The sequence below is a fragment of the Neovison vison genome, chromosome 4 (genome assembly GCF_020171115.1).
Source record: "Neovison vison isolate M4711 chromosome 4, ASM_NN_V1, whole genome shotgun sequence".
NCBI classification, from domain to species: Eukaryota; Metazoa; Chordata; class Mammalia; order Carnivora; family Mustelidae; genus Neogale; species Neogale vison.
Genome location: NC_058094.1, coordinates 159,653,495 through 159,677,991, shown reverse-complemented (window position 1 = coordinate 159,677,991; position 24,497 = coordinate 159,653,495). Strand labels below are relative to the sequence as shown.

Sequence of the window (24,497 nt, the reverse complement as noted above, 5' to 3'; positions counted from 1 at the left end):
TGATTTCAAGAGTATCATATGATAAATGCATGCAATCAATAAACTAACTTTAACTAGCAATCATATATAAAATTAGCTTTTTAGTTACAGATTGTTTTAATATCTATTGAATTATTCACTATAGAATAAAAATTATTATAAAATTCATTTGTAATTTTAAGTATTTATTATATGTCTCATTTTAATATCAATATTTGTTTTATAGGTTCAAAGGAGAAAATTAAACATGAAAATTAAAATTGAGTTATAATCATGTATTGATGTAAAACATACCAGTAAAAAAGATGTCTGAAAAGGAGGGTACTTCAGAAGAGCTAGAAGATACCACTAGTCAACTTAGGACAGAATCTACATCATGGGCAATGGAACCTGAATTTATTAAAGAAACATCAAATTCATTAGCGGAACCTTATGTTGGGAAACCTTCCAACCAGATTTGTGAAACAAATCCTAGAAATGATGAATTAGGTATACATGATGATGCATCAACACTGTCCCTTGAAAATAAGTCTAAGAGAGATGAAGAACAAAGGAAAACTCTTCAATTTTCTGATACATTCACTACATATAAAAGCTTGCAGTTAAAAAGTGATATTCCACAAAGTCCACCATTATCAGTAACTGGGATGATCGCTGGGTATCAGGCTTTCCCTGGCTTCTTATCTCATGAAACATTAGAAACAATTAGTCCACAGCTCTCTGAAGAGTATCAGAAAGGACTAGATTTAGGATCAGATAACTTTACAGTTAACCTCAAGGCCAAGGGTTTACAAGAATTCCCTAAGGACATTTTAAAAATCAAATATGTAAAATACCTATATTTGGACAAGAACCATATCAAAAGTTTTAAAGGGGCAGACTCAGGTGACCTGTTGGGACTTGAAATTCTGTCCTTGCAAGAAAATGGGTTATCATCACTTCCACCTGAAATTCAGTTACTTCATAATTTAAGGATATTAAATGTCAGTCACAATCAAATATCACATATACCTAAAGAAATATCACATCTTGGGAATATCAGGCAACTCTTTTTAAATGACAATTACATTGAGAATTTTCCTTCTGGCTTAGAAAGTCTTGGAAACTTGGAAATTTTAAGTTTGGCTAAAAATAAGTTAAGTCATATACCAGATACTCTGTCTAGTTTTAAAAACTTGAAGGTTCTCAATCTGGAATATAATCAGTTAACAATATTTCCTAAAGTTCTGTGCTTCCTTCCAAAGTTAATTTCACTAATCCTTACTGGAAACCTGATAAGCAGTTTGCCAAAAGAAATTAGGGAGCTTAAAAATCTAGAAAACCTTCTGCTGGATCATAATAAACTTACTTTTTTGGCTGTGGAAATTTTTCAATTGTTCAAGATGAAAGAACTCCAACTAACTGACAATAAACTGGAAGTTATTTCACACAAAATCGAGAATTTTAAGGAACTCAAAATTCTAATACTTGATAAAAATCTATTGAAAGAAATTCCAGAGAAAATTTCCCACTGCATAATGTTGGAATGTCTTAGCCTTAGTTATAATAAATTAACGGGACTTCCTAAGAACATCTATAAGCTCAAAAATTTAAGAGAACTCTATGTAAACAAAAATAATATAGTGAGAATACCTGAAGATATCTCACATCTTCATAATATTTTCATTCTAGAATTTTCAGGAAATATAATCACAGATGTTCCCATTGAAGTGAAAAATTGCAAAAAAATAACTAAAGTTGAATTGAGTTATAATAAAATAATGTATTTTCCAGTAGGTTTGTGCGCTTTAGATTTTCTTAATTATTTGAATTTTAATGGAAATTATATTTCAGAAATACCTGTAGATATATCTTTTAGTAAACAACTACTTAATTTAGAGTTAAATAAAAATAAACTACTCATATTTTCTGAACACTTATGTTCTCTTATTAATCTTGAATATCTGGATCTTGGTGAAAACCAAATAAGGAAAATTCCACCATCTATCTCCAATATGGTATCACTCCATGTTCTTATTTTATGCTGTAATAAATTTGAAGCTTTCCCTATAGAAGTGTGTACTTTAGAAAATCTGCAAGTACTTGATCTTTCAGTAAACCAAATACAGAATATCCCTTCAGATGTCTGTAACCTAAAAAGAATCCAGAAATTTAACATCTCAAGCAATCAATTTATATATTTTCCTATTGAACTGTGCCAACTTCAATCATTGGAAGAGCTGAATATAAGTCAGATGAATGGAAGAAAGGTAAGAGACCAATATTTTGGGCTTTGGAGGGAATTTGGCACTGGAGGGGATTAGAATCTAAATTGTAGTATTTGTGTGTTTTAAATTTAGCTGGAATATTTTATTTTTTAAAGAAATAGGGTGTTTTTTTTTTAACCCCAAACATGGTTTTAAAGTATATTTCTCAACAGGAAAGCTTCGTAGGGAAGTATTTTATTAAAATGAAATTACAAGGAACTAAAGTTGACAATTTTATAGATTTCTTTTTATTTCAGCTTAATTGTAAAAGGAGTTTTAAAGTTATGAATTATAATGTAAACACATTATTGAAAATTTAGGAAATTGAGAAATGAAATTTTAAAAAATCATTCCAGAAGCTTATCATTGTAATGTAACTATTGGTCAATGATCATATGTTGATACACCTTACTTTTACTATTTTTTTATGTTTATGGTTTTATAAGCAAGTATAAAAAGATTCTACATTCAATTTTAATTTTAGTTTCTTCTCTTTTCACTTAATATAAGCATTTACCCATAATATAATATAAACTTCCCAATAATTGTTATAGCTAATACATGATATATGTAACTAATCATCTTTTGTTAAGTATTTAGGGATGCTGTAATTTTTCATCATCATATTTAATGCTGTGATGAACTGCTTCATAAACATAACCTTTTCCACATTTTACAATTTCCTTAGAGAATTGTCCTTAAAGAATTGCTAGATCAACATGAATAAATGTTCTTATAGTTTAGCTTCTCGTTTTACTTGAACTGTAAGAATGAATTTTATGGAAATAGTTTTTAAAAATCCAACATTGCTGATTTATATTAAGATCTTAATAAACTAATGAAAAGAACCTTAGACCTATTATCTGGATAAGTTTAATTTGGCCATTATAGTTGAAATAAGCCCTCTGATAGAGACTGGACTACTATTTAGAACAAGTTTTCCTGAAGTCTGTTCTTAAAAACATCTAGTCCCATGAACTTCTCCTTTAAAAGAGGGGGCGGGGGGTAGTTCATGTGATTAAATAGCTTTGAGAAGCACTGGTTTCTCCTCTGATAGAATCACAGTGAATGTTAATTATTAAAAGCTCTGAAGAGTCCTGCACTAAAGAAATTCGTTTGTCTCTATTTAACTCACATTTCTCAAACTTACTTACCCTTTTAAACCTAACAGCTGCTATGTAATGCATTTCCAGAAAGCTACTCCAGGGAATACTTGCTTAAGTAGCTGGAATTGAAAATGATATGTGTGTTTTTCAAGTTATTATTGCACTAAAAGACACTTTTTGGTTCTGCATTATAATCATCAACTAATTCCTTGGCTGATTTATAATCCTCTTTCTCCTTCTGTATCTTACTGTGCAAGTCTACAAGATTATGACCTTAATTCTTCTCTTAACTTTTTACCATACTATGCAAGTAATCCTCAAATTTGTATAACTGGAGCTAATCTCTCATCACTGTGTTAGTCCCACAGTTCCCAGTTTCCTTGGAAATTATTTGTTCTTTTACTGTTTCAAGCTCAACAGGACTTCAAACTCATCTTTCTTTTCACTGTAAATCCCTTCACAACTTCTCCATTTCTGTTTGTAATGTCACTTTCTTCAGACCTACCAATCTAGAAATCATGGAATCATCTTTCTATCCTTTCCATCACTTGTTATACTGAAACTTACACCCAAATTGTCTCATTTTTCCTCTGAGAAAGCTCTTGGATCTACTCCTTCATTTTTCAGTGTTACTATCTCCAACCTGGTCCATGGTCATCACTCACCTTATGCCTAAACTACTCTAGGAGCCTTTTGACTATTCTCTTGGATTCAGTGTCCTTTCTTTTATCAGGACTTGTCAAAGTTATTAGATTCATTACAAAGAACTGTTCTCAGGAATCCAGATTGCTTATCTATTGCCTACTCATGGCAAGTGGTTGCCAAAGGCACCAGTCCCCATCATTACAATCCTGTCACCAAATGGGGGTGCCTGGGTGGCTCAGTTGGTTGAGCAACTGCCTTCGGCTCAGGTCATGATCCTGGGGTCCCGGGATCAAGTCCCACATCGCGCTCCCTGCTCGGCAGGGAGTCTGCTTCTCCTGCTGACCTCTCTACTCTCATGCTCTTTCTCTCTCAAATAAATAAATAAAATCTTAAAAAAAAAAAAAAAGTCACCAAATGGGAGCACCTGGCTGGCTCAGTGGTAGAGCATGTTGTGACTCCTGATCTCAGGTCCTGAGTTCAAAGCCCCATGTTGGGTATAGGGCTTACTTAAAAAGAAGAGAAAAAAAAATCAAAAACTAATGATGTACTATATGTTGGCTAACCAAACATAATAATAAAGAAGAAAAGATCACAAGAGCAGAAAAAAAATTTTTTTAAAGAAAGAAGAAAAAAAGAAAAAGAGTAGGCAACCATGTAAAATAAAGCTGGATACCCTTAAAAAAAAAAAATCACCAGATAGAAAAACGATTTACAAGAACTCTTCTCAAAAAATATATATGATTAGAAAGATCACCTTGACAACCAGTTTGGGGTAGAGGTAAGATGCCCAAATGATTAATTTATAACAGCAGATAGTTACTAAAACAGTAACCTGAAGAAAATGAGTTCAGGTTAATCACAGGGCTTTTATTTCACTAAGTGGAGAGGGCCCAACATGAATTTTCCTTCTGTAGTACCTCTATTATCACATGGTTCTTAGGTACATCCTCTAATAAATGTTGAGCAAATAGTAAAAGAATATTTATTATGTTTTAAATTAAGCCAGCTCACCTGTCTTCAGCTGACTCCTGTGTCCTAGGGCCAACCGTCAAGGGCTGCCATGCCCGGTTGCACATTCTTTCTCCAAACATATCTGCCGCTGCTTCCTATCACCTGTTTTTACTGTTTAGCTTCTTACTGGCTTGTAACTTCCATTCAATCTTATTCATTCTTAAGAGTCACTATTAATTCTATTTGAGTCCCATCTGCTAGCTGAAGCTTTCTTTTAGGTCTCTGATTTGTACTGATATACATTCTCTAAACTTCCACAAAGCTGTTATTGTACTCTTTATTTTGGCACTGGATTACCTGTTGTTTAATATTCTTTCCTGATGGTTTACTATGTGTATGTTTTGTCCCCTGAATTAGAATTTAATCTTCTTAAAATTAGGGGCTGTTTTCTTTTCTTTTCCTTTACATTTAGTATTTATTTATTTTAGAGATGAGATAGAGAGAGAGAGAGAAAGGGCGCACAAGAAGAGGGAAAGGTAGAGGGACAGGGAGAGAGAGAATCCTCAAGTAGACTCCATGCTATGCATGGAGCCTGACTCAGGGTTCTATCTCACATCCTGAATTTATGACCTGAGCCGAAATCAAGAGTTGGATGCTTAACTGACTGAGCCACCCAGCAACCCCTCGGGACTATTTCTTATGCTTCTTTTATATAGAGAAGAACACTGAGCACATTATTCAGCATTTATCTTGTTGTTTGGTTATCTCAGAGGCGTCCATTTATTCAAAATTCTTTGGTTCATTCGTAGAGCTTCCTTTATTTCAAAAGCCACTTGTGATGGCCATATTTTCTCTGAATATGTGCATTTGTTCTTCACCATAGCAGGGTATCTTAATTCCTGTTATTTTGCAACACTTTTTGTACTAGGAGTTTTTTTGAGGCCATGATGCCAAGCTGTGTGAGTCCATTCTAAAGGAGTTTATTGAGCACTTACTTAAAGTGCATCTTGATTGGGAACGTGTACACAAAAAAGTATAAAAAATGACATAATGGGGGCACCTGGGTGACTCTGCCTTTGGCTCAGGTCATGGTCCCAGGATCCTGGGATCAAGCCCCACATCGGGCTCTCTGCTCAGCAGGGAGCCTGCTTCTACCCCTCTCTCTGCTCTCTGCCTGCCTCTCTGCCTACTTGTGATCTCTGTCGAATAAATAAAATCTTGAAAAAAAGTGACATCATGTCATTTAAAAACCAAAGGAAAATACACACAAGAGACTAATAAAAAGCACTGTTGATGAGAAAAGGAATAAAAATATCAAATGTGGGATGAATAGTTGGGAAAGACTTCAGTGTCTCAAAGCAGGTCAGATTCAAGGAGGGAAGAAAGGGATAGTGGTAAGGAACACTAAGTGCTGGAGAGTGAGGAAAGCAGGTTAATAAGCCATGTGGTTAAATTGGTAGCATTGGTCAGACTGGGGAGGTACTTGGATGCTACGCAATATATTATGGTTTTCAGCAAGGAGGGAAGTCACAAAGAATTTGTGACATAGTGAAAATATCCCTTTTTGTGGTGCCTAGGTGGCTCAGTGGGTTAAAGCCTCTGCCTTTGGCTCAGGTCATGGTCTCAGGGTCCTGGGATGGAGCCCTGCACTGGGCTCTCTACTCAGCAGGGAGCCTGCTTCCTTTCTCTCTCTTCCAGCCACTCTGCCTGCTTGTGATCTCTGTCTGTCAAATAAATAAATAAATAAATAAATACCTTTAAAAAAAAAATCCCTTTTTAAGACCCCAAAACCATCCTTTCATTTGATTTTAGACAAAGTTTTAGTCATAGAAATATTTATTTAAAATGTAATTGTTTAATCTTTATTACAGTTAACAAGACTTCCAGAAGAACTGTCTACTATGACTCAACTTAAAAGACTTGATATCTCAAATAATGCAATCAGAGAGATTCCAAGAAATATAGGGGAATTGAGAAATTTGGTTAGTTTAAACGCACACAACAATCAAATAAGTTATCTGCCACCATCTTTTCTATGTTTAAACGATCTCCAGCAACTAAACTTGAGTGGTAAGTGCCAAGTGTAATCAATAAGCATAATCAATGAATATTCATGTATAGGTTGCAAATTTTGCTGAAAAGACAGAAAAGCAGCCAACATAATGCATTAAGTGCTCATTGGAAGGAAATGGCTTTCTTAGGTACAGAAAATAAGAGCAAAGCATAAGGTCCACTTGCTTTCCTGAAAGAGGTTATAACCCACCTTGGGGAACCTGAACATGTGAGTAAGAGAGATAATGACAGGCAGAAAGACAGAAGCAGTATGGTGGGGTGAGAGAGCACAAGAGAGTGCTCACCGTAGTTCTGGGAGTGTTGGAAGACTACAGATCAGTGGTTCATGCTGCTGATGGGTTAAGAGTGTTGCTGGGACAATAGTAAAAGAAAAACAGTCAAGAAACCCACAGAAGTAGGTTTGGAGCTAAGAGACAATCACTAAACAATTAGTATACTACAAGTCACCAGCTTTTACTGCCAGATTTGAAGTTAGAAGGACGGAGTTCAAATCTCATTTAGTCTACTTTCTCCATTTATAAAGTGAAGCTAACCAGAATACTCATGCTATAGATTTGGTGTCAAACTGAATGAGACTTTGAAAGCAGGTAACATACTGTGAAAGCATCATTCAAGCAAAAAATGTTTATATACTCTTGTGAATTAATCTTGTCACTAGTGAATTTAGGAAGGCTGAAAACACTGAACCTCAGTGTTTTCATCAGCAACACAGATAAGCAGTAACTTCTGCTTGTTCATAGACTTGTGGGAATATAATTAAACAAAATTTATGGAAATAGCTTCACAAATGTGAGGTAATACACCAATGAAAGGGATTTGGAGATTGATTCCTTTCTTTCCTCAGAGCACAGGCTTTGGAGTAGCACAGATCTTAGAATTCTAGATCTTAGAATTCTAGCTCCGTCATTCAATAGGAAGTTTCCTTATTTTTATGTTAATCTTCTGTTGTTTTCTTTCTTTTTTTTTTCTTCTGTTGTTTTCTAATCCGGAAACGAAAATAATTTCTATTCTTTAAACTATGAGGATTAAATGGTTAATCACTAAGCACAGAAAGAGATATAGGTTTTAAACAGATGTGAGAACTTCTCTCCAAGGATCCAAAATAACAAAAGAAAGGAATGTAGACTGACAGGATAACTGCTTGTGGTTGCCCTTGTGCAGAAGGACAGACAGTTCTCTTGCCTCATAGTTCTCTCCGCAGGCACTGATAATGCTGTCAGTCAGGCTTTCATCTTCTCCTACCTGTAAGACAGCTAGTTACATTATCATTGTTGTATCTGTTGTTTACAGACGGCATCCATTTTGATAGGTCAATGCTTGGGCCAAACAAGTTGCTAAATATTTTGAAAAGCACCACTGCTCACAAGTACTAAAGTAATAGCCACTGAAAGGATTCCTACCTATAGCCCCTCTCTCTCTCTTTCTCTCTCACTCTATGCCCTTCGTTGTTGCCAGTTTTTAAAAACACCTTTTTCTGAAGTAAAAATATATGCTGAAAAAAGTACACATTGTATCAAGAAATTAAGATTAAAAGTAGAATTACCATATAATCCAGCAATTCCATTTCTTGGTATTTATCCAAAGGAAAAGAAAAGAGTAACTCAAAAAGAAGTATGCACCCCAATGTTCATTGCAGTATCATTTACCTAAGTGTCCATCAATGGATGGATGGATGGATGGATAAAGAAAACGTGGTGTAAAAAAAAAAAAAGAAAAGAAAAGAAAAGAAAAGAAAATGTGGTGTATATATACACACATACACACATGCACAAACACACACGCGGTGGAGTATTATTTAGCCATAAAAAGAAGGAACTTTTGTCATTTGCAACAACATGGATGGACCTTGAGGGCATTTTGTTAAGTGAAATAAGCCAGACAAAGACAAATACTACAGGATACAGGATTTCACGTATATGTGGAATCTAAACAGAAATAAACTCATAGATACAGAGAACAGACTGGTGGTTACCACAGGGGGGTACAGCATGATGACTACAGTTAATAATACTTTTTGTATATCTCAAAGTTGCTAAAAGAATAGACACTAAGAGTTCTCGTTGCCAAAAAACCCTGTATGTTGTAATGGATGTTAACTAGACTTACTATGATGATCATTTTGCAATATATACAAATACCGAATCATTGTTATATACCTGCAGCTAATGTTATATGTCAGTTATCAATTATCTCCCAATTTTAAAAGAAGTTCATACTGTAAGTATATAGCTCAATACATTTCCACACACTAAAGAAACCCATAATTTTAGGACCTAGATCAAGAGATAAGACATTCCCAGAAACCAGAAACCCCATCTTGCACCTTTCCAGTCACTTCTTGCCATTCTCTTAACAAAGGGTAAACACTATCATGAGTTCCAATAGTGTGTCTTAAATGAAATCATAAAATATATACTCTTATATCTGGCTTCTTTCACTTAACATTATGTTTGTGAAATTCACTCATACTACTCTGTGTAGTTGTGAAACATTCACTCTGAATAATATACTGAATATACTGAATATACTCTGAATATACTTTGCTTTACTTATTCTGCTGTTGATGAACATTCAGTAGAAAAGCAATTATTTTCTTGTGATCAGATAACAAACTCCTTATGATCTCAATCCTTTTAAATTTTTTGGGACCAACTTTATGGCTTAGCATATAGGGTACCTTGATAAACACACATATATTCTTTCAAAAGTATATTCTGAAAGAGTTAGCTACAGTGCTTTATGAATATCATGTAAGTCCAGGTTGTGGGTAATTTTGCTGGTGTCTTCTGTCTTTATTGGTTTGTTGTCTTAAAGTGTTAAAATCCAAAACTATGGTTGTGGAATTGTATATTTTTGGCTTTAATTGTCAATTATTTTCATGTATTTTGAGGAACTGTTATTAGAAAAATGCACATATATGATTATCATGACTTTCAATTCTCCCATCTAAGTACTAACCAGGCCCGACCCTGCTTAGCTTCTGAGATCAGACGAGATCGGGTGCGTTCAGGGTGGTATGGCCGTAGACATGACTTTCAATTCTAATGAATTTTTTTTTAATCACCTGAAATCCCCAAATGCCCCTCTTTATCCCCAGTAATAATCTTTATTTTGAGGATAAAATAAAGAAGATAACCACTCCAGGCTTTTTACACTTACTGTTCTCATGGTACATCTTTACTATCATTTTACTTTCAACATATGTGTCTTTATATTTAAAGTACATCCCTGGTAGACAGCACCTGTGTTTTTATGCTCAAAATGCATCTCTTATAGACAGTATATATGGTTCGGCCTTGCTTTTTCATCCTTTAATGGCAATCCCTGCCTTTTAATTGGGATATTTAGTCAGTTAACATTTAATGTAATTATTGGAATAGTAGGAATTATTTGTTTTTAAAGATTTTATTTATTTACTTGAGAAAGAAAGAGACAGCATGAGTGGGGGAGGAGGCAAATGGAGAGGGAGAAGCAGACTTCCTGCTAAGCAGAGAGCCCATCATGGAGCTCAATCCCAGGACCCCAAAGATCATGATGTGAGCCAAAGGCAGATGCTTAGCCATTTGGGTCACCCAAGCACACCAGTATAGTTGGATTTAGATCAGTCATTTCACCAGTTGTTTTCTGTTTCTCCCCATGTTAACTCTTTTTCTGTCTCCATGTTGAATGAGGTTTTTTGTTTGTTTTTGGTTTTGGTTTTGGTTGCTTTCCAGATCATCTCATCTTTGGTTTTTAGCAGTTTGACTATGCTGTGCCTAAGTGTATTTTTTTAAAATTATAATTAAGGTGAAATCCACACAATCTAAAACTAACAGTTTTAAAGTGAACAATCTGATGGCATTTAGCACATTAACTAGGTAGTACAATATACCATTAACTCTATCTAGTTCCAAACATTCATCAATTCCAAAGGAAACAATTACTCATTAAGCAGGTGCTCTTTCTTCTCCCCTTCCCTCTCCCTCTGGTAACTTACAATGTGTATTGCATCTCTGTAGGCATACTTAATACCATGGATATGTCATATGAAGAGAACTGTACAATAAATGACTTCTTTAGACTGACTTTTTTTCACTTAGCATAAGGTTTTCAAGCTTCATCTATATTGTACCTTGTATCACTAGTCCATTCCTTTTATGGCTGAATAATATTACACTGTATAAGTCCTCTATACTTTGATGATCCATTCATCCTCTGATGGACATTTGGGTTACTTTCACCTTTTGGCTATTGTGAATAGTGCTCTTATGAACACGTGCACACATGTGTTTAGTTCAGTACATTTTCAGTTCTTTAAGTTATATCCCTAGAGATAGAATTCCTATGTCATATGGTAATTTTATGTTTAATTTTTTGAGGAACTGTCAAATTGTTATCCACAGAGGTAGAACCATTTTACATTCTCACCATGAATGTACAATGATTCCAATTTCTCCATATCCTTTTCAATATTGTTGTTTTACATCATTTTGGATTACAGTTATGCTAGTGAATGTGAGTGGTATCTCATTGAGGGTTTGATATGAATTTCCCTAATGACTAAGGATTTGAGCATCTTTTTTAGGTGCTTTTTGACCACTTGTATATTTTTTTGAGAACTGTATTTTGAATTCCTTTGCCCATTTTAACTTTAATTTTATTTTTTAAAAGATTTTATTTGCTTATGGGGGTGGGGAGGCAGAAGGAGACAGACAAGCAGACTCTCTGCTGAGCTCTGAGCCTGTCACAAGTCCCAATCTCAGGACCCTGAGATCATGGCCTAAGCAGAAATCAAGAGTCTGACACCTCACCTGCTGAGCCACCCAGGCACCTGTCCTCTGCCCATTTTTAAATTGGGCTTTAATTGGGTTATGTTGTTGAGTTAGAGAGTTCTTGATTTATTCTGAATAGTAGACCCTTATTAGATAGATGTTTTACAATTATTTACTCCCATTCTATGGGTTGTCTTTCCTTCTTGATAATGTTCTTTGATACATAAAAGTTTTAAAGTTTGATGAAGTCCAATTAGCTATTTTTCCTTTTCTTGCTCCTGTTTTTGGTGTCATATCTACTAACCCATTATCAAAATCTAAGGAGATTAAGACTTCTCCCTTATGTTTTAAGAGTTTTTATAATTTTATCTCATATTTAAGTTGTTGATTCATTTTGAATTAATCTTTATGGTGTCCTGAAAAGATTATTTTTCCCCTTTGCATGGTCTGAGAACCCCTGTCAAAAATTAATTGGCCATAATATGTGGAATTATTCCTGGACTCTCAATTCTGTTCCATTGGTCTATGTGTTGAACTTATGCCAATCTCATACTGGTTTATTTGGTTTTTTTTTTTAAGTTTTTCTTTAAATTCCAGTTAGTTAACATACAGCGTAATATTAGTTTCAGGTATAAAATACAGTGAATCAAACCTTTCTAAATGTTTTTTTTTTTTTTAACTTTTTTTTTTTTTAAGATTTTATTTTATTTATTTGAGAGAGAGAGACAGTGAGAGAGAGCATGAGCGAGGAGAAGGTCAGAGGGAGAAGCAGACTCCCCATGGAGCTGGGAGCCTGATGTGGGACTCGATCCCGGGACTCCAGGATCACGCCCTGAGCCAGAGGCAGTCGTTTAACCAACTGCGCCACCCAGGCGTCCCGATTCAAACCTTTCATACATCACCCGGTGCTCACCACAAGTGCAATCCTTAATCCCATCACCTGCTTAACCCACCCCCCACCCACCTCCCTTCTGGTAACCATTAGTTTGTTCTCTGTTTGTTTCTTGGTTTGTCTCTCTTTCTCTCTTTTCCCCCTCTTTGCTTGTTTGTTTTGTTTCTTAAATTCCACATATGAGTGAAGTCATATGGTGTCTTTCTCCGATTCATTTCACTTAGCATAATACTTTCTAGCTTCATCCAGGTCACTGCAAATGGCAAGATTTCATTATTTTTTATGGCTGAGTAATAATCCAGTGTGTGTGTGTGTGTGTGTGTGTGTGTGTGTATACCACATTTCTTTATCTATTCATTAGTTGATGGACATTTGGGCTGCTTCCACAATTTGGCTACTGTAGATATCGCTGCTGCTATAAACATCGGGGTGCATGTATCCCTCTGAATTACTATTTTTGTATTCTTAGGGCAAATACTAGTAGTGCAACTGCTGTCTCGTAGAGTAGTTCTATTTTTAACTTTTTGAGGAACCTCCATACTGTTTTCCAGAGTGGCTGTACCTGTTTACATCACCACCAATAGTGTACAAGGGTTCCCCTTTCTCTACAACCTCATCGACACTTGTTGTTTCCTGGTGTTGTTGATTTCTGACAGGTGCCAAACTGTTGGCCATCTGGATGTCTTCAGAAAAATGTCTGTCTGCATCTTCTGCCCATTTTTTTTTTAAGATTTTATTTATTTATTTGACAGAGACACAGTGAGAGAGGGAACACAAGCAGGGGGAGTGTGAGAGGGAGAAGCAGGCTTCCTGCTGAGCAGGGAGCCTGATATGGGGCTGGATCCCAGGACCTGGAGATCATGACCTGAGCCAAAGGCAGACACTTAACGACTGAGCCACCAAGGCACCCCCTTCTGACCATTTTTAAATTGGATTATTTATTTGGGGGTGTTGTGTTTTACAAGTTCTTTATATATTTTGGATACTAACTCTTTATCAGATATGTCATTTGCAAATCTCTTTTATCATTCTGTACGTTGCCTTTTGTTTTGTTGATTGTTTCCTCCGCTGTGCAGAAACTTTTTATTTTTATGTAGTCCCAATAGTTTATTTTTGCTTCTGTTTCCCTGGCTTTAGAAGACATAGCTAGAAAGAATTTGCTACAGCTGATGTCAAAGAAGATACTGCCTGTGTTCTCTCTAGAATTTTTTATGGTTTCAGGTCTCACATTTACATATTTAATCCTTTTTGAATTTACTTTTGAGTCTGGTGTACAAAAGTGGCCCAGTTTCATTCTTTTGCATGTGGCTGTGCAGTTTTTCCAGCACCATTTGTTGAAGGGACTGTTCTTTTCTCATTGGGTATTCTTTCCTGCTTTGGTGAAAAATTGGCCATATAATTGTGGGTTCATTTCTGGGTTTTCTATTCTGTTCTATTGATCTATATGTTTATTTTTTGTGCCAGTACCTCACTGTGTAGACTACTACAGCTTTGTAATATAACTTGAAGTCTGGAATTGTGATGCCTCCAGATTTTTCTTTTTCAAGGTTGCTTTGGCTATTTGGGGTATTTTTGCTTCCATACAAATTGTTCTAGCTCTATGAAAAAATGCTGTGGGTATTGCATTAAATCTGTAGATTGCTTTGGGTAGCGTAGACATTATAACAATACTTGCTCCTCCAAACCATGAGCACAGAACGTCTTTTCCATCTCTTTGTGTCATTTTCAATTTCTTCCACCAGTGTTTTATAGTTTTCAGAGTAAAGGTATTTCAGCTCTTTGGTTAGGTTTATTCTTAAGCATCCTATTGTTTTGGGTGCAACTGTAAGTGGGACTGATTTCTTAATTTTGCTTTCTGATGCTTCGTTATTTGTGTATAGAAATGCAACAGATTACTGTATGTTGATTTTGTCATAGTGTTTTGGTCACTGTAACTCTGTAGTAATTTTTGAAACAAGAAAATGTTCCAACTCTATTTTTCTTTTGCAAAATTGTTCTGTAATTTGGGCCCCTTGCAATTCTCTAAGAATTTAAGAATCTGGTTTTCCATTTCTGCAAAAAAAAAATTAGAATTATAATAAATATTGCACTGAATCCCTAAATTCCTTGCTCAGATGCCAATCCATAAAAACAGGAGGACTTTCCATTTATTTAGGTCTTAAGTCTTGAAACTCCTTGATTAAGTTTATTCCTACATAATTTTGATGGTATTATAAGTGAAAACTGTTTTCTTAATTTCCTTTTTTGGATTGTTCATTGCTGGTATATAGAAATAAATGATTTTTGTGTGTTCTTCTTGTATCCTACAACTTTGCTAGATTTGCTTATATGCTTTACTAGTTTTTGTGGACTCTTTGGGATTTTCTAAATAGTATCATGTCATCTGTAAATAGAAATAGTTTTACATGTTCCTTTCCACTCTGAATATCTTTTATTTCTTTTTCTTGACTGGGCTGGCTAGAACTACCAGCCCAATTTTGAATATCAGTGATGACAGCAGGCATCTTTGTCTTATGGCTATATTAGGGACAATTGTAAGGGGAAAGCTTTTAGTGTTTCACCTTTTAGTAGGATGTTAACTGTGGGTTAATCATCAATACCCTTTCTTAGGGTGCTTGGCTGACTTAGTCAGAGGAGCATGCAACTCTTGATTTTGGGGTTTTAAGTTCAAGCCTCACGCTGAGTACAAATGTTACTGAGAAAAAGAAAATTTAAAAATACATACATACATACATATCCTTTCACATACTGAGGGAATTCACTTCTATTCTGAATTTGTTGGGTTTTTTTTTTTTTTTTTGAGTGTTGAATTTTGTTCAATGGATTTTCTGCACCAACTGAGATTATCGTATTTTTTCTCCCTTTGTTCTCTTAATGTCATGTATTACACTCCCTGACTCTTGGTTTGGGGACAAGTCATGATCTCAGGTCATGAGATGGAGCCCGGTGTCAGGCTCTGTGCTCAGCTCTGAGTCTGCTTGCCATTCTGTTGATCACACAGACCAATCTTGGTATAATGTGGGAAGGAACTATACAAGGTGGTGAGTAATAAGAGGCATCATTGGGGGCTGACTGATAGCCCAAATTTGTTAAAGCAGGCCCAGATGATTTCATTGGTGAATTCTATGAAGTATTTAAAGAAGGAATAATGCCAATTTCTAAAATCCCCTTTCATAAAAGTGATGATAAAACACTTTCCAACTGGTTCTAGACGGTCAGCATTACCTTGATTGTATAAGAAAGGAAACTTAAAGACCAATATCCTATGTGGGATTTATCCCAGAAATGCAAGTTTGGGCTAACATTAAAAAACCAATGTGAGAGGGGCGCCTGAGTGGCTCAGTGGGTTAAGCCGCTGCCTTCGGCTCAGGTCATGATCTCAGAGTCCTGGGATCGAGTCCCCACATCGGGCTCTCTGCTCAGCAGGGAGCCTGCTTCCCTCTCTCACTCTCTGCCTGCCTCTCCATCTACTTGTGATTTCTCTCTGTCAAATAAATAAATAAAATCTTTAAAAAAAAAAAAAAACCAATGTGAGAAACAAACTGAGGGTTTTGGAGGGGAGGGGTGTGGGGGGTTGGGTGAGCTTGGTGGTGGGTATTATGGAGGCACATATTGCATGGAGCACTGGGTGTGGTGCATAAACAATGAATTCTGGAGCACTGGAAAGAGAAAAAAAAAAGAGAGAGAGAAAATCTAAAAAAAAAAAAATCCAGGGTACCAGGTGGTAGGTATTATAGAGGGCATGGCTTGCATGGAGCACTGGGTGTGGTGGAAAAATAATGAATACTGTTTTTCTGAAAATAAATAAATTGGAAAAAAAAATCCAGTGTAATTCACCACATCAATAGAGTAAAGAAAAGCCATATGAACATCATACTAGATATGTAAAAGCCCATGACAAAATACAATATCATTTATGAATTTACAAAGCAAATGAGCAAGACCTCTTAGAAAACAAGGAATAGAAGGAACTTTCTCAACCTAAGAAACAGCATTTGCAAAAAGCTACAGCTAGTATCATACTCAATGGTAAAGGACTTAACTATTTTCCATTGTGATCACGAATAAAACAAGGCTGCCCTTTCTCACTACTCCTCTTCAACATTATACTGTAAATCCTAACTAGTGCAACAACCACCACCACCACAACAAAAGAAATTATAGGTAAACATATTGGAGAGGAAGAAGGGAAAAAAATGATCTCTGATTATAGAGACAAATGGTCTAGGTAGAAAATCACAAAGAATCTACAAATAAAAGCCTCTTGAACTCGTGAGTTTAAGCAAGATTGCCATATAAAAAGTTAATTTACAAAAGTCAGCTGTATTTCTAGTAACTGTATACTACCAATGAATGATTGACGAGTGAATGCTTTTAAAAGTACCACTTAAAATAACACCAAAAAAACATAAAATAGGTAAAAATCTGACCAATTATATGAAAGGTCTATATGCTGAAAACTATAAACAAGACTTAAATACAGAGAAATATAGTACTCATAAATTGGAAGACTTGATATTATTGATATGTCACTTTTCTCCAACTTATTTTTAAATTCAACTCAATTCCAATATACATCCCAGCAAAGTTTTTTATTTCAGAATGCAATGAGCTAATTCTAAAATTTTATAAAAGGTAAAAGAAATAGAATAGCCAAAATTATTTTGAAAAAAAGAACAAAGTTGAAGGACTCATATGAACTGATTTTTAAGCTTTATCAAAGGCTATGGTAGTCAAGACTGTACAATTGGCAAAATGACAGACATAGATCAATGGAACAGAATAGACAGTGTAGAAACAGACCCATGCATTTATGGTCAATAGATTTTTGACAAATATGTGAATGTAATCCAATGTAATTTTCAACAAATGGTGCTAGAGCCAGATGGTCACAAGCCAAAAATAAACAAAATAAAAAAAAAATAAACTGCAACATTAAAAACAAAACAAAACAACTTTATCCACACCACATACCATATAAAAACCCAACTGAAAATGAATCACAGACCCTAAATGTAAAAGCTAAAATGGTAAAACTGCTAGATAAAAACATAGAAGAAAATATTTTTAACTTTGGCAAAGATTTCTTAGACACAGCACCAAAATCATAATCCACAAAAAAAATTGGACTTCATCAAAATTAGAAACCTCTGGGCGCCTGGTTAAGTGACTGCCTTCAGCTCAGGTCATGATCCTAGAGTCTCTGGATTGAGTCCCATATCACATCCGGGCTCCCTGCTCAGCAAGGAGCCTGCTTCTCCCTCTCCTACTCCCCTTTCGTGCTCTCTCTCTCTCTCTCTCACTCTCTCTCTGCCAAGTAAATAAATAATATCTTTTTTTAAAAAGATATTATTCATTTATTTGGCAGCAGAGAGCCCTATGCAGGGCTCGATGCAGGGCTCGATCCCAGGACCTGAGATCATGACCTGAGCTGAAGGCAGAGGCTTAACCCTCTGAGGCACCTAGGTGCCCCCTAAATAAAATCTTAAAAAAAAAAAAATTAGAAACCTCTACCCTTCAAAAGGTGTTGTTGAAGAATGAAAAGAAAAGCCATAGACCAGAAGAAAATATTTGCTGAATACATAAAAAGTAATTCTCAAAAGTCAATATTAAACAGTTGACTCAATAAAAATTGGCATAAATTTTGAACAAATACTTTACAAAGGCTGTATATGAATGGCAAATAAGAACAAGGAAATATACTCAAATCATTAATCATGAGAGAAATGCAAATTAAATCTACAATGAGATTTTTTGTGTGTGTGCAAAAAGGAGCTTTTATTAAAGCGCTGGGATAGGACCTGTGGGCAGAAAGAACTGCTATAATGAAATCTTTCTTTTAGAATAACTGAAATTAAAATCTGACAATTCCAAGAGCTGTAACTGCAACTCTGATACAATGGTGGTAGGAATGCAAAATGATACACGCTATGGAAAAGTTTCATAATTTCTCATAAAGTTATATATATATTTATCATACAATGCACCAATCACACTCTAGCTACATTTTCAAGTGAAATGTAAATTTATTATCAATAAGAAAAAACTGAGTGCAAATATATAGAGTGGTTTTAGTCATAATCACCAAAAAGTGGAATCATTCAAAACGTTTTTTAGTTAGTGAATGGATGATGTATGTACATCCATTTAATGGAATATTTCTCATTAATAAAAAGGAACAAACTATTGGTACATCATTAAACACCAATAAAATAGCAAATGTATTATGCTAACTGAAAGAAGCCAGACCCTAAATACTAAATGTTATGACTTATATGTATTATACATAAGCATTAAAACATATATATTTATAGTTTTGAGCTTATAATGTACATTATAAAACCCTATATACATATATACATATATATATACATACACACTCCCAGAAGAAATGAGCAAAAGTAGTATCCTGATCTTGATTTCTGAATGCCATTCTTCATTGAAAGGAACCATTTTAGGGCTATAAATAATATAGGGCTTCCTTTAGGGCTATAAATAATATAATTATAAATGTATAACTAATAGGCAAACTTATGGGCCAGTTCCTCTCTAAATTGCAAAGTCTTACCTTGTTAGTCATCACAGTTTTACTTTTTATGTTCAGTTTATATTGGATTAAGGTGTCTTGAAAACATTACATTTTAGGGAAGTAGAGTCTGGTCCTTGAGGCTGGACCAGACTTAGTAACTCAGTTACAAAAAATATACAGTATGGACAAGAAAAAAAGCAAAACATTATGCCAGAGAACCCTGGCAAGACACTGGTTTAGCCAAGGGATCAAACGTAACATTGCTAGTAATGTCATATGGGTATCAAGTACCCTTGCCGTGATGTGATGAGAGCTCTTCACCTCTGTGGTTTTCTTTCCAGAAACCCATTACCCTAATCTAATCATGAGAAAATAGATAAACTCAAATTAAGGAATATTCTACAAAAGTACCTAAAAAGTTGCCATCATACCTACTCTGTAAAGTCCTTTCATATATATAAGAGGACAGCTTCCTATTTCATTTTGCCATCCTCTGAGAGAAAAGAACCACAGCTCTGTTTCTATATTTCCTTCTTTTCACTCCTAGCAAGGAAACAAAAATAAAAGTTTCTATTTGGTGTATCTGTCTGCAGCAAGACACAGTAAATGCCCTATAAGTAGTTGTTACTTATCTTCAGATTTTTTCTTTATGCAGAAAGGTATACTTCAATTATAACTTCTTTTCTACTAGGAAATAATCTGACAGTTCTGCCTAATGGTATCCACAACCTTTTTTCACTGAAGGAGATAAATTTTGATGATAACCCCTTGCTGAGACCTCCAATGGAAATCTGTAAAGGAAAACAATTATATACTATTGCCCACTATCTACAGAGGGCAGATCAAAGAGATGGTAGGTGATGAGTGAGTGACCTACTAGCTTGTAAGTCATTTTCTAGTATCGTCTATAAATTAAGAGATCGTGTGCTTTCATTAGAGGTTTTCAATCTGGCAGAGACATTAAAGCATTTCTCATCTTCCTTTTCTGAAGGTTAGTTGTTTATTTTTATAATTCAGATTATTTAATCTGGGTCTATACAAACTAAACCATTGAAAACAGGCAAACCCAAGTGGAGGGCCAGGCTGCTATCCATTTATTGGCCTCAATACCCTTCGACAGTTTTCTCATCATGGTTGTGCTGACTTAAACATCCCACACAAAAACTTCTTCCTGGGTTCTGATCTGTAGCACCACATGTAGTCGCTCTAAAACTCTCATCTGGCCTTGAAGAAAGTGCTTAGATCTTTTCCAGAGAAGCCAGTCAGCTTTTGGCCCACTATGATCACCTGTCTGCAGTCATGGGTAGTCTTCATTCTTTGCCCTTCAACATTCCTTTGGTTGTCTCTGATTATTTCAGAGAGCAGGTCCATTTTCTTTAAGATCCTTCCACTGCACCAGATGGAGACTGGTCTCTCCAAGCCTCTGGCATAGAAATTTCTTTCTTTGGGGCTAAGTTCCCCAAAACTAAGTTTTCTCCTGGGACTCTGATTATGCTTCTCACTGTCAATCCTTAGATTGGACCCAGAGTTTGGTCCTCCAATTCAAAGAGTACTTAAGAAGTATTAAATCATTTTAGTAAGTATGGATCCAGATTTGGGGGAAGTACACAAAACCATTCTTCCACATCATTCTATTATGTTCCCTGTGTGTAATCAGGAATTTATGTCAGCGTAATCTCATAGTCTAGTGAGATGGTCACTAACAATGTACAGTCAGTCCTCTTTAAGCCATGGGCATGGTTACTAGTTAGAAGTTTCTTTAAGAATTGGGCCTCATTGATGAAAGGAAACTAAGAGATAAAATTGAAAGCCATAGTAGCTGTTTTTTCTAATTACTTCTATAAAATAAAGTTTTTAGAAGTTTCCAAGAATCCATAAAGTATTCCTATTAGGTAACAGGAAGAGAATTTAGAGAAGTGGCAATAGATAAAGTCGGCAAAAATAAGAGAACCCTAGCCATTTATATCCTTTCTTTATATCCAAGAGGCCTTCATATTCCAGGTACCCAAAGAGAGTGGAGAGGAAGTCATCATGGGAGATAAATTTATTCTCCGGTTAACAAAGAACATGGGGTTCCTTCCTTGAAATTTTGCTTAGGACATTGGGCTTTCATCTATATCATTAGCATACAATCTAGTCTGAGGGACTGAGATGATTACAGAGGGGTGGGAGATTGCTAGTTCTTGAAAATTCCCAAAGTACCTTAACAGTAACAAAAAATAGATCTAGGGACACCTGAGTGGCTCAGTGGCTTAGGCTGCTGCCTTTGGCTCAGGTCATGATCCTAGGTCCTAGGATCGAGTCCCGCATCGGGCTCCTTGCTTGACCGGGAGCCTACTTCTCTCTCTGCCTCTGCTTGCCACTCTGCCTGCTTGTGTGCGCATGCTCTCTCTCTCTGATAAATAAATAAATAAAATATTAAAAAAAATAGATCTAGTTCAAATTAGCTAGAAGCTTTTCTTAAAAAAAAAAAAAACAATAACTAAAAACTCTCTACTTATATCTAAGCCAGCATTCATTAAATAAAGTGATTTGATACAAAATATACATGCATATACTATATTTATAGTAGATGTAAACTTGGTTTTTTAAAACATGGTACATAAAGAAGCTATAATTAAATCTAGAATCAAAGGATTCTATCAGGGGCGCCTGGGTGGCTCAGTGGGTTAAGCCGCTGCCTTCGGCTCAGGTCATGATCTCAGGGTCCTGAGATCGAGTCCCGCATGGGGCTCTCTGCTCAGCGGGGAGCCTGCTTCCTCCTCTCTCTCTCTCTGCCTGCTTCTCTGCCTACTTGTGATCTCTCTCTGTCAAATAAATAAAAATCTTTAAAAAAAAAAAAGGATCCTATCAAATCCTCAAGGAAATAAAGAAAGATTTTGAAAATCACTTTGAAGTTGCTTATAATATATTTTTAAATGGCCATTACATGTTGATTATTCAGATTTTGGAAGAAAATAGAACAAATGCTTCAAATTTCAGTTTGTATATTAGGTGTGCATCTTACTTTTCAATTTTACTTGACATAAATATTTGAATTAAGGGACCGAGATATAATAATAATGCAAAATAGAGTATTTTTTTAAAGAGTATGTTTTTTTAAAAGAAATGACTTGAAATTTTTTTATGTTCAAATGTAGAGAAAATCCTAGAGAAGATCTTCAACATAGTTGCCAATAACATCACTGAAACAAATTTTAAGTTTTTGTGTCAAAAATTAAACCTGGTCATCTCAGAAACAGATATTTCTGCAAAGAGGTATGTATGAAGAACAACCGGCAGTATAAGCTTATTCTCATGTTCTGATTTATATCATTTTGAAAATATAGGGTTTGAAACATCATATTAACACGAATTCTAATTTGCTATAAAAGACTCTGATGTTAGTTTATTATATAGTTGAGAACCATGTGGGTAATGTAGTTAAGAGTAAGGGCTCCCATGGCAGACTGCCTAGTTTTAAACTACAAGTAGTTTTGTGACCTTGGATAAGTCCCTTAACTTCTAGGTACTTCACTTTCTCCACTGGTAAAATGGATATAGTTACCTAAGAGAGCTGTCATGAGATCAAGTTATAAAACCTATAGTACTATAGCAGTAATACACTGCCTTAGAATAAATAACCCACAATTATTGTTTTGAGATCCTGAGTATCTCTCTCTTAGAATTGAAAGTTAATTGAACTGATTTTCTACAAGGAAACAAGTGTTGGCATGAAGCTAACATCCACTATTTGCCAAGCTCTGTGTTAATTTTTATATGAACTATCTTCACCAATAATTTAATCTTCACTTCAAATTGGTGGTAGATTGATTTGAAGTCAATTTCTGGTTCCAAACACTGGTATTTGGAAACCGAGGTATGTAATTTTTAAGTGTTATTTTTAAGTGACTTTAATATTCTTAATTGGTAATTAAAATAATATTATCTTTAAAATTTTCAGCACTGTTTCATTAAGTGAGAGAGTCCGCCAAGCACTTGATAGGTGGAAAACGGATAGTAACAACTTGTCACTAACTACTGATGCTTTAAGAGACCAACTAACTCGGGCACTAACTATGATAGGAGCATATGAAATTATGGACAAAATAACAGCTTTAAAACTTTTTACACGTGCAATTAAATTTTGAACAGTGTATCCATAATAAAAACAGTGTACCCATAATAAAAACTTCTGATGTACTTATAGAACTGAAACTGGATATAAATGAATTACATGTTATGCGTCTTTTCATGCATTCCTAAGAGATAATGACGATTTACAGCTATGACTTTGATGTTACCATAATAAAATATCACAGACACTGTTTTATATACTTGTTCTGTTACCTTGGAATTATGATAATTTTTAAAAAGTAATGATTCCATTTAAAATTCTTTGTTATACAATGTCTTTATACAACCCAAGATTTATAGGTAATAAGGTCATTTGTATCTTGTTGGAGTTACAAAGCACAGCAATTTTGTTTTAGATGCCAGCTTAAAACCTGAAATGAATGTACTATCCCTACTGTTTCTCCATCAAGAACAGGATAGCTCTGTTAAACATAAAGCATAGCCACAGTCAGTAATCCTCTACAGATCTCCCTCCACTTTTAATGGGGTTACATCCTGATAAACCCACTGTAACTTGAAAATAACAAAAGTGAAAAAAGTAGTTAATATGTACCACATCTTCTTTATCCATTCATCTATTGGTGGACGCTTGGGCTGCTTCTATAATTTGGCTGTTATTGATAGTGCTGCTACAAACATAGGGGTGCATGTATCCTTTTGAATTAATGTTTTTTTATTTGGGGGGTAAATACCCTGTAATGTGACTACTGGATCATAGGGAAGTTCCATTTTTAACTTTTTGAGGAAGCTCCATACTGTTTTCCTCAGTGACTGCACCAGTTTACATTCCCATCAACAGTGCACAAGGGTTCCTAGAGACCAAGCAAAACTGTTTTGTCAAAACTCTTTCCACTGCAAAGATTAGAACCTTTATCTAGGTAAGCTAAAAAAACAGAAACAAAAACCTGCTCCTGTAACTAAAGCCAGAGAAGACCCAGGTGAAACTAGTTTTGTGTTAAGTGTGAGAAAGAAAGTGCATTGTGATTCGGCTCTGGGGGCAAAAACTGCTTAAAATAATTTTATTAAAATTCTAGTGTACTAAGAGAAGAGAAGAGAATAGTTAAAACTATAGTTTTTAGAGTGTGCGAATATAAAGCATCTTAAAAAAAAGTTTGGGAGGCTTACTGTTGAATAATCTACATAAACAGATACAATTCAAAACTTTATGTAATTTTCACAATTACTATTGTGTGACTTTTCTGATTTAGC

At 35.1% G+C, this 24,497-nt stretch overlaps 1 protein-coding gene across 1 annotated transcript; it reads left to right on the top strand.

Moving 5' to 3' along the window:
- The first annotated feature begins 284 nt into the window (after positions 1–284).
- On the top strand, positions 285–23,302 carry LRRD1 (leucine rich repeats and death domain containing 1). The gene is made up of 5 exons (XM_044246007.1): positions 285–2,228; positions 6,799–6,997; positions 19,864–20,025; positions 22,313–22,430; positions 23,116–23,302. Exons 1-5 carry the CDS (start codon positions 285–287, stop codon positions 23,300–23,302), a joined length of 2,610 nt encoding a protein of 869 aa, XP_044101942.1.
- The last annotated feature ends 1,195 nt before the right edge of the window (positions 23,303–24,497 follow it).

What these genes read in the sequence shown, in the direction of transcription:
- LRRD1 (XM_044246007.1), top strand. Translation starts at nt 285, where the DNA reads ATGTCTGAAAAGGAGGGTACTTCAGAAGAGCTAGAAGATACCACTAGT. An exon ending in GTCAGATGAATGGAAGAAAG is followed by an intron (nt 2,229 to 6,798) that starts GTAAGAGACCAA and finishes TCTTTATTACAG; the next exon opens with TTAACAAGACTTCCAGAAGA. An exon ending in GAGGGCAGATCAAAGAGATG is followed by an intron (nt 20,026 to 22,312) that starts GTAGGTGATGAG and finishes GTTCAAATGTAG; the next exon opens with AGAAAATCCTAGAGAAGATC.